Source organism: Helicoverpa armigera, chromosome 9 (assembly GCF_030705265.1).
Source record: "Helicoverpa armigera isolate CAAS_96S chromosome 9, ASM3070526v1, whole genome shotgun sequence".
Lineage (NCBI taxonomy): Eukaryota > Metazoa > Arthropoda > Insecta > Lepidoptera > Noctuidae > Helicoverpa > Helicoverpa armigera.
The window spans coordinates 5,821,346-5,842,706 of NC_087128.1; the positions used below are offsets into that span (position 1 = coordinate 5,821,346).

At 37.2% G+C, this 21,361-nt stretch overlaps 1 protein-coding gene across 1 annotated transcript; it reads right to left on the minus strand.

The window, feature by feature from the left end:
- Positions 1 to 120: 120 nt before the first annotated feature.
- On the minus strand, positions 121 to 21,156 carry LOC110375703 (atrial natriuretic peptide-converting enzyme). Its single transcript, XM_021333943.3, has 12 exons — positions 20,829 to 21,156; positions 10,497 to 10,689; positions 8,659 to 8,878; positions 6,477 to 6,636; positions 4,525 to 4,785; positions 3,806 to 3,989; positions 3,499 to 3,714; positions 3,101 to 3,296; positions 1,845 to 2,026; positions 1,570 to 1,748; positions 960 to 1,325; positions 121 to 881 (listed from the first exon to the last, which is right to left on the minus strand). Exons 1-12 carry the CDS (start codon positions 20,892 to 20,894, stop codon positions 696 to 698), a joined length of 2,409 nt encoding a protein of 802 aa, XP_021189618.3. The 5' UTR covers positions 20,895 to 21,156; the 3' UTR covers positions 121 to 695.
- Positions 21,157 to 21,361: the final 205 nt, after the last annotated feature.

Here is a 21,361-nt window from a genome sequence, read left to right on the forward strand (position 1 = left end):
ACTTTTGAAATCCAAACATCGCATAATCAATTTCATGAAATACCACCACATACGGTTGCATTGTAAATCATAGAGATAGGCAACATAAAAAAAATCATGCAAAATAAAAGAAGTAAAACAATTGTTTATAAATTTTATTATAACTAGCTATAAATTTTGGCTCCACTCTTATAATAATATTTACAATAGGTACTTTAATTGTAACAATTAACTTTTATATTCAATAAATTATCTTAAAATTTTATAAAAACTACAATAAAATAGGCACTTAAAGATCATTTTATAGAAATTAGATTAACAACTTATTTTCACCTTATAAACAAATATTATACATAGTTACTAACAACTTACACTTTGTTACAAACAATTATTATTACAGCAAATAATGAAATCATCTTGGTCTCAATGTATTGAGTATTGTTAATATGATGTGTAATATTTATCACATTAGAAATTACACAGAAACCAGTGCAACATGTAGATACTGACTATAAAAATATTCTAAAATTCTTAGTTACATTTTATTCCTACCCCAACAATATTAAACTTCATTTAAAAAAAATGATAAAAACAGATTTCTGCCAATATCTTTTAGTTTTCTAATGTGTATGCATCTATCTGTTTAAGAAAGAAACTATACAACCAAAACATTACTGCAGTCTTTACAAATGTTAAATTTTTGTACCTCCTTCAGGTCATCTTGCTGAATTCGATATTGTTCGTCGTATCCAGTCGACATGAGAACTAATGGAATCATAAATGCGAGGGCGTCCTAAACCAATTTTTGTACAAGCGATACGCCATCCACTGACTCCTTCCAATGACCATTGCTTTGTCTTCTCATTGAAGCACATCATTGAATTGCCTGCATACTCCTCCTCCTGACAAAATAACAATATTATTAGCACAGGAAAAAGGGGGCAAAAATTATTTTTTATTTAAACAATATGTGTACTTACATCACAGTCATCCTGGTCATATAATGGTTCAGCACAGATTCCATTTACAATGGCAATGCTCACATTTTCGCACGTGCTCATGGGACTAGTCACTACTTGGACCCTTTGTAGTTGGTCTTTGTTTCTGGTCCAACCTAAGGTGTTGCAAATATTTCGACTAGCTGGTTCTGCGCCATTGTCTGGCAAACATATGGGCCTTACGAAATCCGTCATTTCCACTGGTTCCTCTAACCGCACTAATGCTAGCATACTGCCTTCGATAGGAGAACGCACCATGCCAACTATTCGCCTTTCTTGTTGCCAAGGTGTAGTGCTTTGTATTCGCACTGTACCAAATCTCGCAGTCCATTCAGCTTTTGGCTGTCCCTGTTGATTTACGAAAGACTTTTAGTATCTCATTATTATCGTAATTACTGACAAACAGATAAAATAAGAAGAGAAGCCGAAAATCGATCTCAGTGGCGTGCACTTGGAGAGGCCTATGTCTAGCAGTGGACTGCGATAGGCTGATGATGATGATGAGATAAAATAATTGATTTAAATGTTAGCAGGCAGATTTGAGGTTCGAAATATTGGTGCTTCTTATTTTGAAACTATCAGCTGGGCTTACTTGGAAGCAGGAGGCAGTAGTGACGAGCCAGGAGGGGTGAATGAGCGCGGCGTCGCAGGCGTGCACATGTGTACGCAATAGCGAGGCGTGCCACGGCCAGTCCCCCGGCCGCGCCGAGCGAGGCAGGCCCTCCACGCCCGAGCCCGCGCCGATACCGCGAGCAGACGTCACACCACATTCTGTTTTGATACAAGGCCATACATTAAAGTTTTCTTCATGCCTTAGAAATGGGGACTTAATAAAAAGTTTTAAAAGAGCAATTGGAGTCAACTTACCCAAATTATCACAGACAACTCTTACAACTTTTCGTTCAGGGCATTCACTTTTAACAAACGATATTTCTGGAGCGAAGGGATCTACTATTTCGACGTATTGTGGTTTTTCTTTCTTCGGATCTCGCTCTTCATCCGTCTCTCCCTCTTCCGCATCTGGTACTACTTCTGCGCTTAATGAGGCCCTGAAATAATAATTACAATATTACGCATTACTTAGATATCTAACAGATAGATAAGTACGCAGGTAGAATAGTTTCATCTGCATATTACGAAGGTCCACCGAGCTATGTAAAGGTATGATTAAATGCAAAGAATACCTAAGCAGTTACCCGACGGAAAGTTCTCTACGAGTCTATAAAGAATTAACAATACAGTGATTGTGTTAATTAAGTGTGTAGTAGGGTGGTCCTTATTTTTCAACTTTCGAATTATCCTCCGGGCACTTTCTTATTTGATTATATACCTCTAAATACGAAATAGGTGTTTTTTTGTTTTTGATTTTGTTAAGATTTAGAGGTAGCTACCAGCTGTCAATTTTTTACAAAAAGTGTTAAATATAAAAAATATTGTTCATTCATTGCGTGTAGTGAATGATATAGCTGAGCGTGGTGTTGCTTTAATGGAAGAATACAACAAATTAATTACCACAAATGAAGAACAAAAGCAATATTTGCTTTTGTTGGTAAAAGAGTATAGAAAAAAGTATCCCAATACTAACAAGTCAACCCTTGCATCTTAAAAGTAAATCATTCAGATTATTTTATTTCATAGCATCAACCAAAATTGTGTAATATTTTTAAGACCTGGTTAAAAAAAATAAAGGATTCTGAGAAAAACAAATTTTGGCTTTTTATTTAAAATTTAAACCTTGGTAGCGACCTCTAAATGTTATAAAAAAATAAAAAAAAATTACTGTAATTTTTTTACTGTACATTTTCTTATGGTATATAACCAAATTACGTGGTGCCCCCCGAAATTAAAGAAAAAAAAATTTTCCTTAAGAATAAGGACCACCCTAGTGTGTAGTTTACCTAACCTAAGTACGTGGGCAAGTAGAATACTTAGGTACAATGTTCTACCTGACAGTAGGTAATTTAAACATAACTTTGATACCATTAGAACATGATAAGTGGTACTTAAGTGACATAAAAGGTGGGTACGTGGATCTTGAACCCTGAAGATATTTGTATCGATCTCTAACAGGAAAAAAATGGTCATCAGTTTTAAACTTAGTAAAGTTGGAGACAAATGCTCACTTGAAGGTGAGCGCCTTGCAGAGCGAAGCGGCGACGCTGGTGAGCGCACGCTTGTCGTGCTCGTGTGGCGCGGCGCAGATCTTGCCGTCGCGGCCGCGCTCCGCCCACACCGCGTACCCGCTGCGGCTGCGCACTGCGCCCAGCGTTGATTCGCTGTTCTCTCGTCTCCACGATGCAAGGGAGCGAGTGATCCATACTGCGGAAAAAAGTAAAATCCACATTTAATGGCAGCTCATTTGAAAAATGGGCAATTTTTAACCGACTTCCCAAAAAGGAGGAGGTTCTCAATTCGGCCGGTATGTTTTTCCATATATAGTTTCTTATCCTAATGTCCAGATTAAGAAACCAAACAAAGCAACTTGAGGTCGTGCAGACGTATCCTAACTATTAGTACTCACGACATCCAGCTTCGTCACTCCCGTCAGGGCAGTCGGGCGTTCCATCGCAGCGCAAATGTGCGGGTAGGCAACGCGTTTGCAACGCACACCGCAAACCGCCCGCGCCCGCCGCGGAGCAATGCGAGCAACTACGCTCGTCTTCTGCGCCTGCGCAGTCGGGAATGCCATCGCACTCTCGGCGCGATAGTGCGAGTCGCTGAAGGCCTCTTGAGCATTCTGTGAAAAAGAATGGTGATAGAACTCTTGGACATGTTTGTAGTTGTATTTTGAATATAAGTAGTTGGGAATGAAATGACTCGGGACATACCTGGTTCAGGAGCACAGGATCCTTTGCCGAAGTAGTCTGGGAACCGTGCACAATCAAAATGCGGTCGGAGTCGGTCTGGTAGGCGCGCCCCACAACCAGCGTGGAATGCGCGGCAGTAAGCACGACACGGCCGAACTAGACGCTCGTCAGAGCATCGAGGCTGCAGCATTTGACATACAAAATCCTGAAACGCAATAAAACATACGTATATTAATTACTTTCCTGAATTAAATAACATACGTTATACATAACATATCTCTATTGTAATGTAGAGCCACTTGCCGAGGTCGACCTTTTGGTACACTGAGCCGCAGTCACTCAAGGTTTACGCGCGCCCTTGTCTTTAAAATTCGTACTTAAGTATATAAAAATCAGCAGTAAACTTTCAGTCACCACTGAAGTCCGAAAAAATGTATGTCACACTTTTTAGAGTACATAAGGGTGTATATGAGGTAAGTACATAAGGGTGTTTATAGGGTAAGTATATAAGGTACCTAAGTAAGGGAGTTTATGGGGAGTGTACATAAGAGAGTATATGAGGACAGTACATAAGGGAGTATATAGAGTGATGAAACACCCAGCAATTCGTTTCAAGTTATGCTTTGCTGAAACAATGAACTTTAATATGATTGCGTAGGCAGTTTTTGTCTCTGAATTTTCTAAAGATTTATCTCAACATTTTATTGAATTATGTACCTAGGTGTCTTAGTGTCGTTTACCTGTGCAAGATGAGAGCACTCAGCGTCAAGCAGTTCTCTGAACGCGACGAGGTCTCGCATGAGGGCGTCCTTTGACGTGTGGCCCACGAGGTTAGGGTACGTCGTGGTGTTGTAAGGCAGGTGTGAACACAAGGACAGTGTTACTGGCGAGCACTCTCGGACCTCTTCCACAGCATCTGGAGTCACGGCTTCGGTTGTCGGAGCCTCTATTAGCGTTGTTTCGGTCTCCTTCAGTTCCAAGGATGATATTACTGAGTTCTCCTGCAACATACAAAACATGGATCTAGTTTACTGTTGGAAAGTGAAAAAAACTGTTTCGGCTAGTTAAAATAAGCTCCAGAATAATTTTGTGAGTATATTCTATTTGTGATAAAGATATTAAAAATTATAGGACAGTGCAGATTACCGTGCCATTAAAAACATTATCGATAGACGATAGATGTTCTCGATTAGACACTGCTCCTAATGTAACTTGAGCTGACTTCATGATTAAAAGCGTGAATGAAATCATGCTCAAACTAAGTAACAATAATATTAGAATGCAGAATTGTGCTCTGAACACCTTGGCAGTAGCCGAGCTACAAAATTTTCTAAATTAAAGAAATCTATACTTTCCTACTAATATAACATGGAGGAAAAATTTCCATTTCCATTAATTTATAATAAAGAGCTCTTGAACCAATTTAAAAAAATTCTTTCATTGTATGGAAGCATGGCAATCCCCGAATCACATAGGCTATATTATGTCCGCGTATGACAAAAAAGTTCCCTCGGGACGCGGGTGAAACAGCTCGTATAGCTACTAAACATAATTAAGAATTTAATATGAACTGTTGCTGCAAAATAATTGGAGATCTACGAGGTTGAAATGTAATAGCGTTCTCGCCGAGGTCAGTCCGTGCCTTCATGACATTTCAATAAATATAGTGAACTTGGAGAATGTTCAATTATCAAGGTATATCAGTGTTTATTACGATATTATTATAATTCTACACATAGGCAGAGTGTACACGGAGCCCCTTCACATTACAAAGGCTGACCCCAACATAGTTGATAAAAATTTTAGGAATGCATTTTGAGTCGGTTAAAAAGGCTAAGGATTCAATGAGCAACGTTGTAAAACAATAGCAAATTCCAGCTACTGCATAACTTAATCAACGTTTTCAATTTACCAAAATAATATTGAAGTTCATTGTTCTTGCAAACAATACCAACGGATCAGATAATTATGTTAATACGGGGTGACTGCCCCACTGCAATGCAATTCATGAACAGAATATTTAAACGTAAATGTTAAAACTAACATTCGTTCGCATGAAACAATGATAGGCAAACTAAAATAAAATTCTAAAGCAATGAAACTGCCTAGATAAGTAACTGAGCAAAGAGTTTGATTGCTTTGTTTAGAGGCTTACCTAATATTCCAAAACAGGATTTAGTAATCTTCAAGTGTTTGCAGAGTAAAGGAAAGGAGAATATGAATTTGAGCAAATAAAATCATCCAACCGTTAAGACTGCGATGTTTCTCAATTGGCTGATTACCTTGCTATTTAGCGTTGAAATCTAGCTCACCATGAAGAATTCTAAATCTAATTAGGTACTTGTTTATCTTTTTAAGGAGTTCAACGCATCTCTTGAATTATTTGGCACAAATATGTAGGTACTAGGTAGGTACCTCTACCTCTAAAATCGCTCCGGAGATTGAAAACAGTATTTCCATTAAGTGACCGGAAAAAACTAACAATCCTTATCGAAGTAATTTATTTGTATGCAGCGAAAAATAACTTCTTTATTGCATAACCAATATGCTAATATGAAACGTAATAAATACTTATTTGCCGAAAATGACGTAGCATCCAATGTTAAACCGTTTGAACAAAAAAACGTTCTCGAGGTAAAAAGAGCGTAAAGATAAAAGTGTAATGGTATAAGGTGCTAATTGAACTGCTTACCTCAATATGTAGCGTCTCCGGCAGCGTGGTTATTTTGCTGAGGTGAGTCGTAGGCGCAGCCAGCTCGCGCGCCAACACGGCCGTCACCTCTGCAGTGCTCACCGCGGTAAAGATCGGCTCGAATGATACCTCGAAATGTACGCGAATACCTTCTTCTGAGCTGCAAATTATAAATTGTTTTAGTCTAGTCTAGCCTAGTTTTGTAATGACCGCAAAGTCATCGGAGCGAATCGCAGAGAGGTCGCCGACCTTCGGTTAAGTTTATCTCTTGTTTGAACACAGAAGCATCATTGATTATAATTCTGAATTGAATCCTGATATAAATCTGAAATTCAGATTGTTTATTGTAATTATAGATCTGAAGGACTGGCAAAAGTAGCATTTTCCGTTTAGGTAGGTACTGGTATATAGCCTTACTTTTTTATTAGTGTTGGCCTTAGACGGCCACATTTATTTAATTTGCTTAAAGAAGTCTTTCTTTTGCCTGTAAAAAAGTCTTAAGTTCTGGTGTCCCTGACACATCACCTTTAAACTTCTCAATTGAGTTTTATGTCCTACACAAAGTTTCCGAGGCTCCTAAAGGTCTCTAAAGATCCAACGATGCTGTTTTGTTTCAGGAACTCACTAACTTAGTAAATAAATCATGATCAGTTTGTCTATCGTGCTGGCTTTATTACGTGTGGTTAATTTAACACTTGAATGACAATATGACGTACATTAACCCAATATATATCTTCTCAGATTTAGTGGTTTAGTTAACGGCTATTATGTTAATAGCTAACACTTTATATTCATTGCGTAACAGTTACGGTCCGTAAATTACAATTATGTATACTAGAAAAGCACTAACAAGAGCAACAGAAATGGAAGTCACGTAAGATGTAATAAAAGTTAAAAAGATTTGGGGCAGCTATTGGCACAACAAATCTGTTTGAACTGCTTCCGCACTAACATTGTAGTGAGAATGAGGAATAACTTTGAATAATATTGCAAAAGCCTAAGCTTCTCAGGGATGTGATTCTTTAAGTTGTGTTGAAATCCTTTTCATAATTAAGAGCACAAAAATGAACCAACCTAGGTAATAATCTGGGTTATCATAGTCCATCAATTCCGGTTGAGTGACCAGAATATCTAACAGTGGAAAGATTCACGGTTGGCAATGTGACATTACAATTTCCTATTTGAATTCAGTTCGCAAAAAGAAAGGGCCGGAACATAAAAACATCGGGAACACAACCTTCTTTGTGGATTACCTACTGACATAGTACAAAACAACGTGCAACGCATAGAAAGTGCTAACGAAGCTCTCAAACAAAGCACGTATCGTACCCTATCGAACTTTCTTGTATCAAATACATATAATGCTATATTGTCACATCGATGGCACCTTGATATTTATATCGTCGACGTTTTAAGTATAGTACATCTAAAGTAAAAGTTGTTTCGTATAAAAATGGTCTCGATTTCTACGGCAACTAATAAATGCTATGTCCGCTACATACTTACACGTATAAAACTAGATTCCTGAGTCGATTTTTTGTATAGGTATCCTATTTATGCTGCCAATGCCACTACTAACTTACAGAATTGACAAAAAGTTTGGACTGGTAAGACCGCTAGTTATTGAACAATCTAAAACTAGAAACCGATCAATATCATAATAACCTTTCTAGTCGGTAAATTGCCTGTTGCCTTAACCGTATTGCTATCATAAGGCACAACGAAATTGTAGCGTTTTACTAAAACATGCCATGCGCAGGCGCACGCTCGATCACAGACCTCGGAGATTTCGAGAAAGTGTACTTTCTCCATCCATCGGTAAAGACATTACTAGTCAACACCCATTAACATATATTAATCTACATGTGTATTAATATCTTGGAAATGATTAACCTCATTTATGAATGAGTTGGTATTATTTTTGCCAGATGCGGTTTTGTCTTTGACCGTGATTCAAATTAGCACCGAACTGGTTTTAATAATTAAATTTTGGTTGTGTGGCAGGGTCGAGGAACACACTCTTGCAAACAAATCTACTACAATTTTGTACATAAATATGCAAAAGTGTTATGTATGCTGCATTATCTATTTTGTTTATCATAATTCAGTCAAGTCATCCATCATGCACTTTCGCCGGTATAAAATTATGAATAGCTGAAAATATGAAGTAACATAATCTTACCTGTCTAAAGCGAGTATATCTGCAGAAACAAAACAGGATCTCAGTTCAGAGTTTGCATATAAATTGTATAGCGCCTGCTGGAGTTCATTTTCACGGGTCCGGTTGGCACGGGGTTCAAGGTCGTTGACCTTTTCGCCCCCGCCTTCGTCTCCCCACGAGCTCACTACGAACGAGCCCCGGAACGTTTGACGGTTAAGGGGATCGCCGAACAGGTACATGTCTGTAAATAAGAATACAATTTGCTCTTCATTTTTGCTTTAACTTACGTTGAGAACTGCTTAGTCCTAAGAATAATGATTACCTATTATGTACTTACTTATGCTTAGAGGGAAACAAACATTTATTAATAGGAAATATTAGTAAAATGAGTGACATGCTCGCTTAATTAAGAAGGGTTTTGCCCTTTACTCTCTCTTTTTAGAGTTACTTAACCATAACATTTAAGTACGATATAATAAGGAACAGATCTCATCTCTTGCTTTCGCGTTTCGGATGTCGTTAACGATATGCAAATGACTGTAATGGCGTGACACAGCTCAAGGAAGTAAGTGGCCTGTTCTATTCGCATGAAATGAGCATGAAAAAATAACGATATCATGCTACAAACACATGATTATATAAATTCAATAATATCTCTATTGAAATCGATACAACTAAAGTTTGCCGTAACCATAACATTCACGAGTCACGGTACTCGCGGAAGTACAATCTCTTTTCTATATCGATCACTCTCGGAATTTAATTGAGGTGATCAACTTTTATTTTCGTGACTTCGGCCAGTATGCACAATCTTTTGTTGATGTGGCTGATCCATAAAAGTTAACATTTCCTATAAACTTTCAAATCTATTGATTGATTGTGTTATGCAAACGTGTAGGTTCTATTGCCTATAATTAGAAGTATCAGATAAAAGCCTTCAGGTTAATGTTAGATTAATAAGGCCTGGTGTTGTTAATAACATGAGGCAGCTATTAGGAGTGCACTTGTCTCCGCGGCGGGCTCGGCAAGGCCACGCGGCTCACCGGCCTTTGCTCTGCTGGTGACGGGCAAATGTCGCTCGCTTTACGCCTCCAATAGAACTGTGATACTGTTTACTAACAAAAGAATTTAAATCAGCTGCTTATTACACTGGTTGACCGAAAGTGAAATAAAATTACGACACTGCAACTTACTTGTTGCGGCGAATCGATTACTGATTGATATCGATGGAATTGTAATAACAGCCGTCCATTGAATATTTTTGTTCCATTTTAAAATATTATGAATAATCTTGCTTTCGGCTCGTTTCATGAATACGACATTAAACAATCATTATCCGTTCAGCATGATACATGAATGGTAGATGGGCAAGAACTTGGTAGGTACACCTCAGGCTATTCCATCTAAAAGGTTGTGCAACGCTAGTCCTTTAGGTCAGGCGTTGAGTAATGTTACCATTTATGGCTGTAATGTGTACACCTAAAATTACTTGGAATCTCCGACAAATTGCAACATTCGCTCAAATTCATCCATGGCTAATGTATATTTGTTATATTACAAGTGCAGATGTGCAGCAGGTGTTTACGTTGCGTGGTAAATAACCTTTGTAAGAATACCCACGTTTTTGTAGTTAATTGGTATGCAAAGTTGCAAGCGCACCTTTAGAAACCAACTTGGCAAAAAGTTTACTTACTTATTTTAACCTAGATTGCCGAGCTCCAGGCCGTAGGGAATGTTGATCGTTTAAGGTAATTTTAAACGTGGTCTAGTACCTACGTAATGACATATGTATAAGGGTATTTACTACTTACATACTGTGGTTTTTGGTCACCTGAACATAAAATTAAATGAATACGTACGTCCAAAGTAGACGGCGACGGCAGCTAGTAGCAGGAGCACGAGCAGCGAGGCGAGGGCAGCGCAGCAGCCTCGGCAGGGTCTGCTGAGCTTGCGCCGCGTGAACCTGATGTCACTGCTCACCGACAGCGTCGACTCCGGTGCTCGGTGCCGCACACAACGCTGGTTGCCGTTGCGGGTCCACCCGTAACCCAGCTACCGAACAGAAAATACATCAATTATAAACAAGCTACGACATATTACATTCACATAGGTAAGTTATGTTTTTGAAAAAAAAAATTATAGATTGGTCCGTCTTTAAAGCAAAGTCCTCTCTTAACCGCATAATAATCTCATAGCAATTATAAAAGGTCTATGGGCGTCGATAAACTCGGAGAACACTACTTCACGTGAAAGCGTAATATCAAGGTAATTACAACGTATACTTAAGTAACACACAACTATGTGTATAATTATCTTTAACTACGTAATATCTCACTGCCTTACACAAAGCACAAAAGAACAATTTAGTGCCTTAGCTAATTTGTCATTTACGTTATGATCTCTATGTTGTTAACACATACGGATGAAGGAAGAATATGAATGCCCAAATAAGTTCTATCATAGTAACCAACCAATAACCATCACTAACTACTTAGCAAGGTGTGAACTAATTCATCATCAGCCATTTCAAAAAATATCGTAAATAATTCAGCATTTAGCTTGGCATTCATTTGTTACAATATCTACGTTTCAAATCGAAGATTGAATGACACGCTCCATCACCTTTTGTGATCTACATAATGGTCTTAGCACGTAGGTAAGTAAGTACTAAAGTGATACAAATTACGTAAACAATCTTGCTGTAAAGTCACGATAGAAGTACACGAAACGTTAAATAAAGTTAAATCCGACAGTGTCGAAGATTTATTGCGAACACAGTTTTTCAGCAAGAAAGTTGGTAACGCAAACTGTGACAACACACAGATGACTGCTCAAGCTTAACACACTTCCCATTTCCTCATAATTACATACAACACTCATTATTTTGCGGACTACATTGTCCTCCATGTTGATTTGTCGCACTTACTCGAATTAATCACTCATCTCATAATTGATAGTGCGTTACGTGACGTGATGTAAGTACTTAATAAAGCAGCTGATTATAACACAAAAGACAGATGTTCTTATAATACTTCCTAGATTATGCATATATCTTCCCAGATACCTAGTAAAAAAATTATTATGACAATTTGCGATTACTTATAGTAGGCACATACTTACATAGAAACAGGCACCTATATATCTAGTTACCTTCTATTATTGGCAGTAGTTTATAAAAACTGTTATTAAAATCACTACCGAATCAAACTTGTGGTCAAGGTCTGCCAGTTCGGTTGCTGCGCTTATGCTTGACATTTTTTGCATACAAATATTTTTAAGTCTACATTTGCTACATTCGCTACGCCGAGGGCGCGTAGCAAATGCCTACGTTGATTTATTTTACAAGCTTTTTTAATGAGCAATAATAGTTATTTGTTATACAAGAGTGCAAAGTTGCTTTTTAACCACGGGCTCAATTTTGATGACCGAGCAAGCGAAGGATTCTAAAATTGAAACACTCGCTACGCTCGTGTTTCAATAATTAGAATCCTGAGCGATAGCGAGGGAATCAAAAGAGCACAAGGTGAAAAATCTTTGCACTCGAGTGCAACACGTAACTTTTCATCCCACCTCATCGAGGAAATTCCTAAACTCAAAAAAAGAAAATGGCGTCACACATGGCAAAATAAAAAGATGTACCTATTAAAATTTATTTATGCAAAACTCGGTTTAAAAATGTAATGAGGTTTAAAATCGACCTCAAAACAATACAAATAATAGTTTCATCCCACTTCATCGAGGAAATTAATAACTGCAAAAAAAAAAAAAAGTGGCGCGCACATATGAGTATCAAATTAAAAAGACGTACCTATTAGGGTTCATTTATTTGAAAACTCAGTTTAAAAATGAAACGAGGTTAAAAATCTATGTAAAAAAAATAATAAAAAATACTTAATTCATTGAATAATTATTTTAAGCAGTATTTTATTTGTTTAATATGTATTTGTTTGAAAAGTCTTATCAAGATTGTCACAAATAGAGTATTGCACACGATGTTCTAAATTCAAATCACTTTGCCGCTCTAGAGGATAAAAACGGCTTTTGCGCTCAGATATCAAAAAGGTAAAACTACTCTTTCCGAGATGGTGGGATGAAAATGATGATTTGGGTCGTTTAGGAAACGGTTGGAATTCGGAAGAGCGATTAGTTTGATTTGTTTTGATTAGTATGTACGCACATAATAATCGGAAAAATTATCAGATAACTAAGGGAAGTAACTAGCGAGTGTTTAATTTCAAACACATGTTCGTATTTCTGAATATATAAATACAAGTTGTCCACGTTTGTCAAGTTCCTTGGTTATTAAAGATGAGATGTTCAGTAATTTGTCTGTGTAATGGTTATCATAGGCAGATTGGTTGTCCTCAACACGAATTATTGCGTATAACTGTAAGTGCGTATATATCTATTTTTGCCAGTGATCAAGCTTATTGACCCACTAAAATAAACCGTTTTGTACAAATCACGTAGTCACAAGTCATGGAACCCAAAAATCACACCATAAGTACGTAATAAACAACAGTTATGGCATTTACTCGTATCTTATATGCATGAAATTATTTTTATGTGGTTAAGGTGTGACCGAATAGTTTGTTACACGCTAATTTTATGTTTATCGCACATAAGTACTTATCGGTATGACGAAGTAACTGAGTTCTTTGGTACTTAGCAATTCCTACTTAATTAATTCTATAACATTTACTGCCGTAAGAGAATGCATGCATAACTAATTGGTTTACATTATTAGGATAAGGTTAGAAACGATATCTTGGAGTTATTTTGCTTTATAAACTTCCGACATTTGATGGGTTCGGGCCCTGTATAATTTGAGATCAACTTCTTTTTTCCAGCTTTAACGATACCTAGGTATCTGACTAAAGAGCTATAATACCTTCACTATATTTATTTCCATTGCCTCTTTTGTGCTAAGTTACTTATTAGGTCTTTTATTAAAAATAGTATACTTTTATAGGTATGTATCCTGAGTTTGAGCAGTAACTACTAAAATAACAGTGCCTAACTATTTAATTTTAAAATGTTCCATACTCTTGCTACGGAATTTAAATCGCTTGTTCGTGGAAATCGCCTTTAGCACAAAATACTTCGAGCTAACTATTTTCCATCTATATAATTGTACGAAATCCATCATCTAAATGTTCCATCTACTTAAATACGAAGCTGTGTTGTGGCACGTAAATAATAATGTAGATTACCGGCGGAGTTGTAGTGTCGTAAGTTACATTACTATTTCTCCGTAGTCTCGAGTTCTAGATAGCGAGAAAATAGTTCGGTTGCGTCAACGGAACATGCTGCAGGTTATACATTCTAAGGCCCGACATTCGAACTTTAAAATGCCATTTCGGATTCAATTACTTACCCCATTGTGTTTATGTTTACTGTAAAGGTTACTTAGACAACGTCTATTTACAATTAAGATTACAAAATATTAGTTCAGTTTACTATAATGCTTAGATTAAAGGTGAGTGAACTTACATACTCTACTTTTAGGTACTCACAAATGTACCACATCACTAAGTTAGCTACATAATAATTAGTGAAAAATTCATATTTTCAATAAAGTATGTAACATCCAGATCTAAAATCTAATCATTGGAAAACATGATAGGCAGTTGAATTACGATTGAACAACTTTAAAAAGGAAAGTGTAACAATATCGCAAGACATTTCCAAATTATGTTTCTATGAAAATGATCACAACATTTTAAAGTAAAGGCCTGTTTAGCGACCACAAAAGCGTGACAAGCCTGACATACAAATGCCATTTGGACAAAAACGTGCCTCACAAAGAGAATATTTTGAAGCATTTCGGGCGAGTTCCTTCTCGCAGTACGAGCAAGGTTAAGCTAGCTTTGTGCGCGGATGTGGAAAGCTCTGTATGATGAAACTTCAAATAACCGATAATTGCGAGCTATAATGATGTAGAGTTTATTGCTTGGTATATTATAAAATAAATTGAGCATCTAACAACCTTCTTTAGGTGTGCTTTGTTCACAAACTAACAAAACTGTAGAAATACTTACCTATATACCTTCAATTATTTTCAAAATGGATAGACGAGAACTACTTACTTGCATCCGTCTACTTTTATAGCTATGCAGTTATTGATTTACAAAAATGCTTTATTAATGCCGTTCTCTGAATTATATTAATTATTTTATACATATTTTAAATATTGTTTTATTAAGCAACTACCACTTTTTGAATGATTAAACATTCATTCAAGTGTTAGACAGCTTTGTTATTTATAGTAGAATGATATCGGAGGCATTGTAATAAAAATCGACCACTTTTTGTCCAATCGACCTTCGTTAAAACTGCAAGTATAGGGTATAGGTACCTATATATCTATGGCTAGTTAATAAGCACAATGCCAGGGTTAAAACGTGGAAGTAGGTACCCACCACACAAGCATTTGCTGAAATTTGCTTCTGAACTGAAACTGAATTTGCAGTTTAAATTCAGGAGGAAACAGTTCGCCGAGACCTTTGTTCGTGGTACGTTGTTAAATTAAAACAGTCCATTAATTATCATCTTCATACCGCAACTCGTACAATTACAACATGCACTTACAACTGGCAAATGGGATTGGACGAAGAAAGCCCGGTGAAAAGGAGTGGCTTTTCAGTTTCGAGTTTCATTTTCCGCAGCTGGGGGAGACGGTAAAGTGCATAGAGGACCCGGAGAGCCTGAGCCTGCCTTGTGTACTGCGTACAATGCGCGTGCAACAAGCAGCGTGCACTTGTCGCGACCTACATCCCGCCGCAGCCTCACGTTTTTGCTCGACGCTGCAACAACAAAGCCGACGAGCTCAGCTGCGCGCACGCCTCAGCCTTTTCGCTGGTTTCTATTAAGATCTCTAACTTTAACAATGCGGACGCCCTCACTTTCGTTCGGAACGTGCTCATTTGCAGATAATGCCGTCGACGACGACCGACCGCTAATTTACACGTGAATGAGTATCGCCCACAGCGACAGGTGACATCTTGTTCAGGGGAAACTAGAAATGTGAGATTAACGGAAACCCATCTACCTAATCAGTTGTTTCTTATCTAGGACAGGCCTTATAATACGGCGATCACCTGGCGTTTTATTTAAAGCGTTTAGACACGCTTCATTCGAAATTTTAAATACAAAACAAAGATGTACAAACGAAATAAATTGGCATTAGGTAGCGGTAAAGAAAACAGTAAATCATTGAAACAGTGTAGTATTAGTCGATAGAAAGTTGATTAATATTTTGTCAACTGTTGCAATTAGCTGCGGTATAACATAACGTGAACACATCAGATTAATTAATAAAAGTATAAATCATTAATGCAAATTAAAATGGCACTTAGAATGGAATTAAGTAATTACATACTGTAAGTATTCATAACATACTGTAGGTAACTGCGGGTTCAGTTAAAAATGTCTTTATGATTTTCAGTCTGTGTGCGGATTAGAAATTGTTCAAAGAACAATTTACTGCTAGTTCTAGCTTATGTCAAGTCTATATTTCGTAACATGAACTTATATATCTACTAGTATATTCAGTAGGTACCTATTAAAAAGCTTAACATTTCTAACCGATCAATTATGTAATATAGTTCCAAGTGTTTCTTAGATTCCAAACCACAAAGATTAAATTCGAGATTAAGGAAAATAAATCAACAAATGTAGGTAAATCTTTCGAACTGGTAAACCCTACGTCGAGTCCGGTCCACCGACAACATCATATTATTTATGCTTTTCATAGAATAGCTGGGAAGGTAAGTACCTGTAGGATTGAACATCAATGTTAATGAAGGATGCAGCAAAATGTTCGTAAATTATCATGCGCAACAATAGACTAGGTTCTATAGATAGACACAATACCTGCCTACGTAGGCAGGTACAATCTATGACAAAAAAGTTCAGCTACTTGCACTTGCATACGCACGTAGAGACGTAATGAATTTAAAAATGTCTATTTATGAAACATTGATGTCAGATCTTGTTTTGAGAACAAGTCTTTCATGAATGCAGCTGAACTTTGACATTGAAAACATTGTGCATGACTCTACAAAACTTATGAACCGATCATAAAATATCGCCGACCTTCGCAACTGGTGGTCAGAAACTTTATACAACAAGTTACCAGCCTGACCAGTCAGTATTTTTTTGTTGTCTAGTCAAGTCCACCAAACTTATTTTCCTTATTTTAATTTATATTTTTATTGTACAGGGAAGATATCTATTTTTATATACATACGGTTCTATCTAAACTTACATATTTAATCTAAATATATAAAACTCAAAGGTGACTGACTGACTGACTGACTGACATAGTGATCTATCAACGCACAGCTGAAACCACTGGACGGATCGGACTGAAATTTGGCATGCAGGTAGATGTTATGACGTAGGCATCCGCTAAGAAAGGATTTTGATCAATTCTACCCCCAAGGTGATAAAATAGGGGATGAAAGTTTGTATGAAACTTGCCCACGCAGACGAAGTTGCGGGCAACAGCTAGTCATATATATAATATTTCCTATGCACATATATGTACTGTACATACATAGATGAGTCTTAGATGATCGTGGTCTATGCAGGTGAGCTATACAAGAGGTTGTAATCGAACCGCGCCACTCGCAACGCTTGACCGTTTTGAAACACTAGCGAGCAACCTGTATATGGATCTGTTTTAATCTAAGTGGTATGCATATCTATGTCTGTCTATTCAAAGCTCACCTAGTTCTCAGTAAATAATACTCAGTTGGTCCTACCGCAAGTATCTCTTTTTAACATTTCGTAAAAGTACCAGAAATTTCGTTGCACTAAACTTGAGCGCAAGATGGTAAGATGAACTTCGTGACAAACGAAAAAGTAAATAGAAGGTCGTGAACTTTTAAAATTTGTTCACCTTGCCTATTACTAGTTTTTATTGTATTTGAATGTCGTAAGGTAAAAACTTATTTATTTTTATTGCATGTGTAAGAATGATGGATTTTAGACGTTGTGGTGATCTAATGCCAAAGAATTACAAAATTGCAATTTTGTTTCTCAATTTTGATGGCTTGTGCATCTGCTTTTCTCTCTGTTTTTCATGAATCCTATATACTAGGTAGGTACTTCGTCCGCATAGTGAGGTTTTATTCCATGTCGTTACACGCATGAGCTGCATTTTATCAATGGGGTCAATTGGGCTACCAATAGGTTCAAATCTGAATATACATATTTTTTACACACATTTACCGATAAATCACTAGCAGAGCTACAGGTGAGCACAGTGACAAATTCTCATTTGTTGTCTGTGCGCGTTGTCGTGTGCGGTCAGCCAACACTGGCCGGCTGCGACCCGGATCACGGATGACATGGCTGCGTCTGCGCCGTTAATATCAACACTGACACACTTCGCTCTCACTCAGTTCACATCATTCGCCAAAAAGTCGCAAAAGTAACTATAGAAATTCCTTATCCGATTCTCTTTTGCGACATAAAATTTCTCGATTTCTAAATCTAAATTGGTAGACTGTCTAGTCATTTTTTTCTTTTAATGCAATTTTTTATAAAATATTTCCTAGAGTAGAACCACATTGGGCATCTATGATACCTAATCAAGGAATTTACTTGTGTTACTCTTTCTGGCTTTAATGTTAAGTACTTATGTGAACGAATTATTATTTTATACATACTGAGGACATTTAGAAAACTAGGTACCTATTAGAATCGAGTAGAGCTTGCATCAGCTGGCTTCTCACTGCTAAATTACGATCATTATAATAGCTTTATTCCGATATAGGCACATAGACAGGTATACCAACTAAATGCTATATGTCATTGCCATAGGTGTGTCGAATCGCCGAAGCTCAATCACTTTTCCTACCAAGGCTGCTGCTGCACGTAATTATGTATTTGTCTAGTCTTTTAACTGAAGCTGAAGTCTACAAGTTTCTTTAATCATCTTTCTCTAATAGCAAGAAATTGGACCCATAAAGTAATTGGGTAGTGAGTACTTAATTGTCAAATATTAATTTCGTTATTCCACTTATTTAGTAGAAGATACGATGAAGAATTAAGGCCCATAACTATCATCATTATAGAAGAAAATAAAATCCTAACACCTAAATTACCATTATAGTTGTGACATTTATACTGTATGTTATAAAAAGCTGATATCATAGGTATATTTACATTTTCGTTGCATAGGTATATAATAATAATGATTAATTTCCCTGTAGAACAATAGGCCTTATGACACGTCGCGTCGTCCCTTCGTTACTTATATTATAAACGCAGAAGTTTGTACACATCTATGATAGGTGTATCTATGGATGTTTTTTTTTGATAGGTATATATATTATTCTTTATTGTACACCAAGATATAAATTAACAACTCTGGAAATCATAATACAGGCAGTGCATTCCATAGACGAGTGGCTTATACAGTGTTCCTCTTTCATGAAACTTGACACTAGTATAGCTTATATCTATGTAAATCAGAACAACATTTAGGCTACTTGTTTCCAGGGTTCCCTCGGGAAGCTAGTGAAAGCGCGCACTAAACAGTCCTATGTATATGTGGTCCGCAGTGATACTTTCCTCACGTTATCTTATGTAGCCCCTGACCAGAAGTGTGGCGACCACTGATCTAATGTAATGCTACGAAATATTTCCTCTTAAAGAAATAAGACTGTGTCGAGTGCCTCTGTTAACAGACTTGCTGTTTTTCCGCGGTCTCACCCGCGTCCTGGGTGACTTTGTTTCTGTACCCGAACAAAATTTTGCCCATGTTACTCAGGGATAGTTTAGCTTTCCAACGGTTAAAGAATTAATCAAACCAGTTCAGTATTTCCGGAACAAACAAATAAACAAAAAAGATAGAAGAATGCTGTTTTCTTTCTGCTATGGGTAAACGAGTTATGAGTAAACGAATACGTATTTATCCATCATCCTTATCAAAGTGGGCTACACGCTGTGGATACGCTGTCATTGAAAATTGGCATGTCGCTGTGTAATTGAAATGAAAATAAATATCTTTGAAACAAATTATTGAAGAAAGCGTAATATTGCCAGCTAATCTCATGCATATTCTCCTCTTTTAGCAAAAACAAAAATTAAAATGTATCCGAATATAACTTTCGACTATCCGGGTGCTAAATTACAATGCAAAAGAGTAAAACGTTAATGATGAATGATTCTTCACTATCGAAATTGAGGAAATCGAATAAATCTTCGCCCTAAAGTTCTATTCGCCTGCTTTTGTCAGTCCAAAAGCGTGTTTACTTGTATTAATGTGTTCATTTATTTTAACAGCTAATCAAAATCATTTCCACTATAATCAATAAAGAAATCGCAACTTCCTCTCGAGAGTAGACTGATTCAATTAAATAGCCAGAAATAGGTAGAGGTATTATTTACCTCGACATAGATACATAGATAATTATGGCGACAGGATGATTAAGTCGCTCTATTCTATTTATTAATTAACATACAATACAATATGAACCGTTTGTTGAATATTATTAAATGTGTTGAGTTATTAGTTCGCTTCCGGCTACAATATTATTAAGAAAATTATGAAAAGTTTTACGCAAACGTTTTTATTGGGAATCCTGCTTATTTAACAAACATGTAGATAAGGTAATAAGCACAAGTAGCTTTATCGAATTGATTTAAGTACCTGTATCAAATTGTTTAATGCGAAACTAATGTAAACCGGTAGCTATCAAACTCTACTTTAGAACGTGCAATGTGCAGTTGTACTTAATATTAGGTACCTACTAAAACAGGTTTCCGTGAAAATTTTCTTACAGCTTTTTGTGCAGATTTATCTATAATATCTTTTTACAAAAATTTCAAATAACCTTCTGTGCATACAGCTTTGAACTCAGTTTTTACGTTCATTTATCTTCAGATGTAGCGTCCAAGGCACACCGGTATTTATATTTGGACAAATGCATCATACCGGTTTAAAAACGAAACATTCTATTAGACAATAGATAAGTATGAGAGCTGCACATAAGCTCCTGGAGAGACTGTTTCATAAAGAGAAAGTGGTGATTAAACACAGATAACTGTCACACGAATAATTAAGTGAGATGAAATCTTTGATACCATAACAATACCATTGATCCCACGCGTGTCAATAAAATTAACCGCTGCGACACTTACATGAGAAATTAGAAATCAGCGCGTGTTAAACTCACCTCCGACTCCCATGCATCTTTGACGGGTCGCGGTTTACTCTCCTTCATGTTTCCAGAAAACGTCATAGCAATGATCCTTTGTTCCGGGCGAAGCACTGTGACACTGTGACCCGAGGGCCGGGACTCGCCGGCTGATCACTACACACACTGTACACGAGGTCCTGGATAGGCTTTGTTATTGAACACTGTCACTTTCTGTTATGTTTGTGTCGGAGGTCGAGCACAGCATGGCGGCGCGTGCGCGGACGGCGGGTCGCGAGGCGGGCCGGCGCGGACTGAGCGCGGCGTCTCGCGGTAACGGGCACGCACTACAGTTAACTTTCTCTCAGCCCAGTCGCACGACCATAAGTTAGCGCCATCGAAAGTCGACACCGGCACAGCCTCACGGGTCAAAGCCTTCATTAATATTTCACTAAACCTCCCCAAAACAATAGAACGACTTGCTTCGGTAAACAGCCTTTTCTTGTATAAACGGTTTAGGTAGAGCGGGTTATTGTTTGAAAATAGAACTCATATTTAAATTAGAACCAGGG

Coding starts and splice junctions, on each gene's coding strand:
- LOC110375703 (XM_021333943.3), bottom strand. CDS start 20,894: ATGACGTTTTCTGGAAACATGAAGGAGAGTAAACCGCGACCCGTCAAA. Junction 6,637..8,658: donor GATATACTCGCTTTAGACAG/GTAAGATTATGT, acceptor TATAATTTGCAG/CTCAGAAGAAGGTATTCGCG. Junction 3,990..4,524: donor AGTGCTCTCATCTTGCACAG/GTAAACGACACT, acceptor ATTGCGTTTCAG/GATTTTGTATGTCAAATGCT.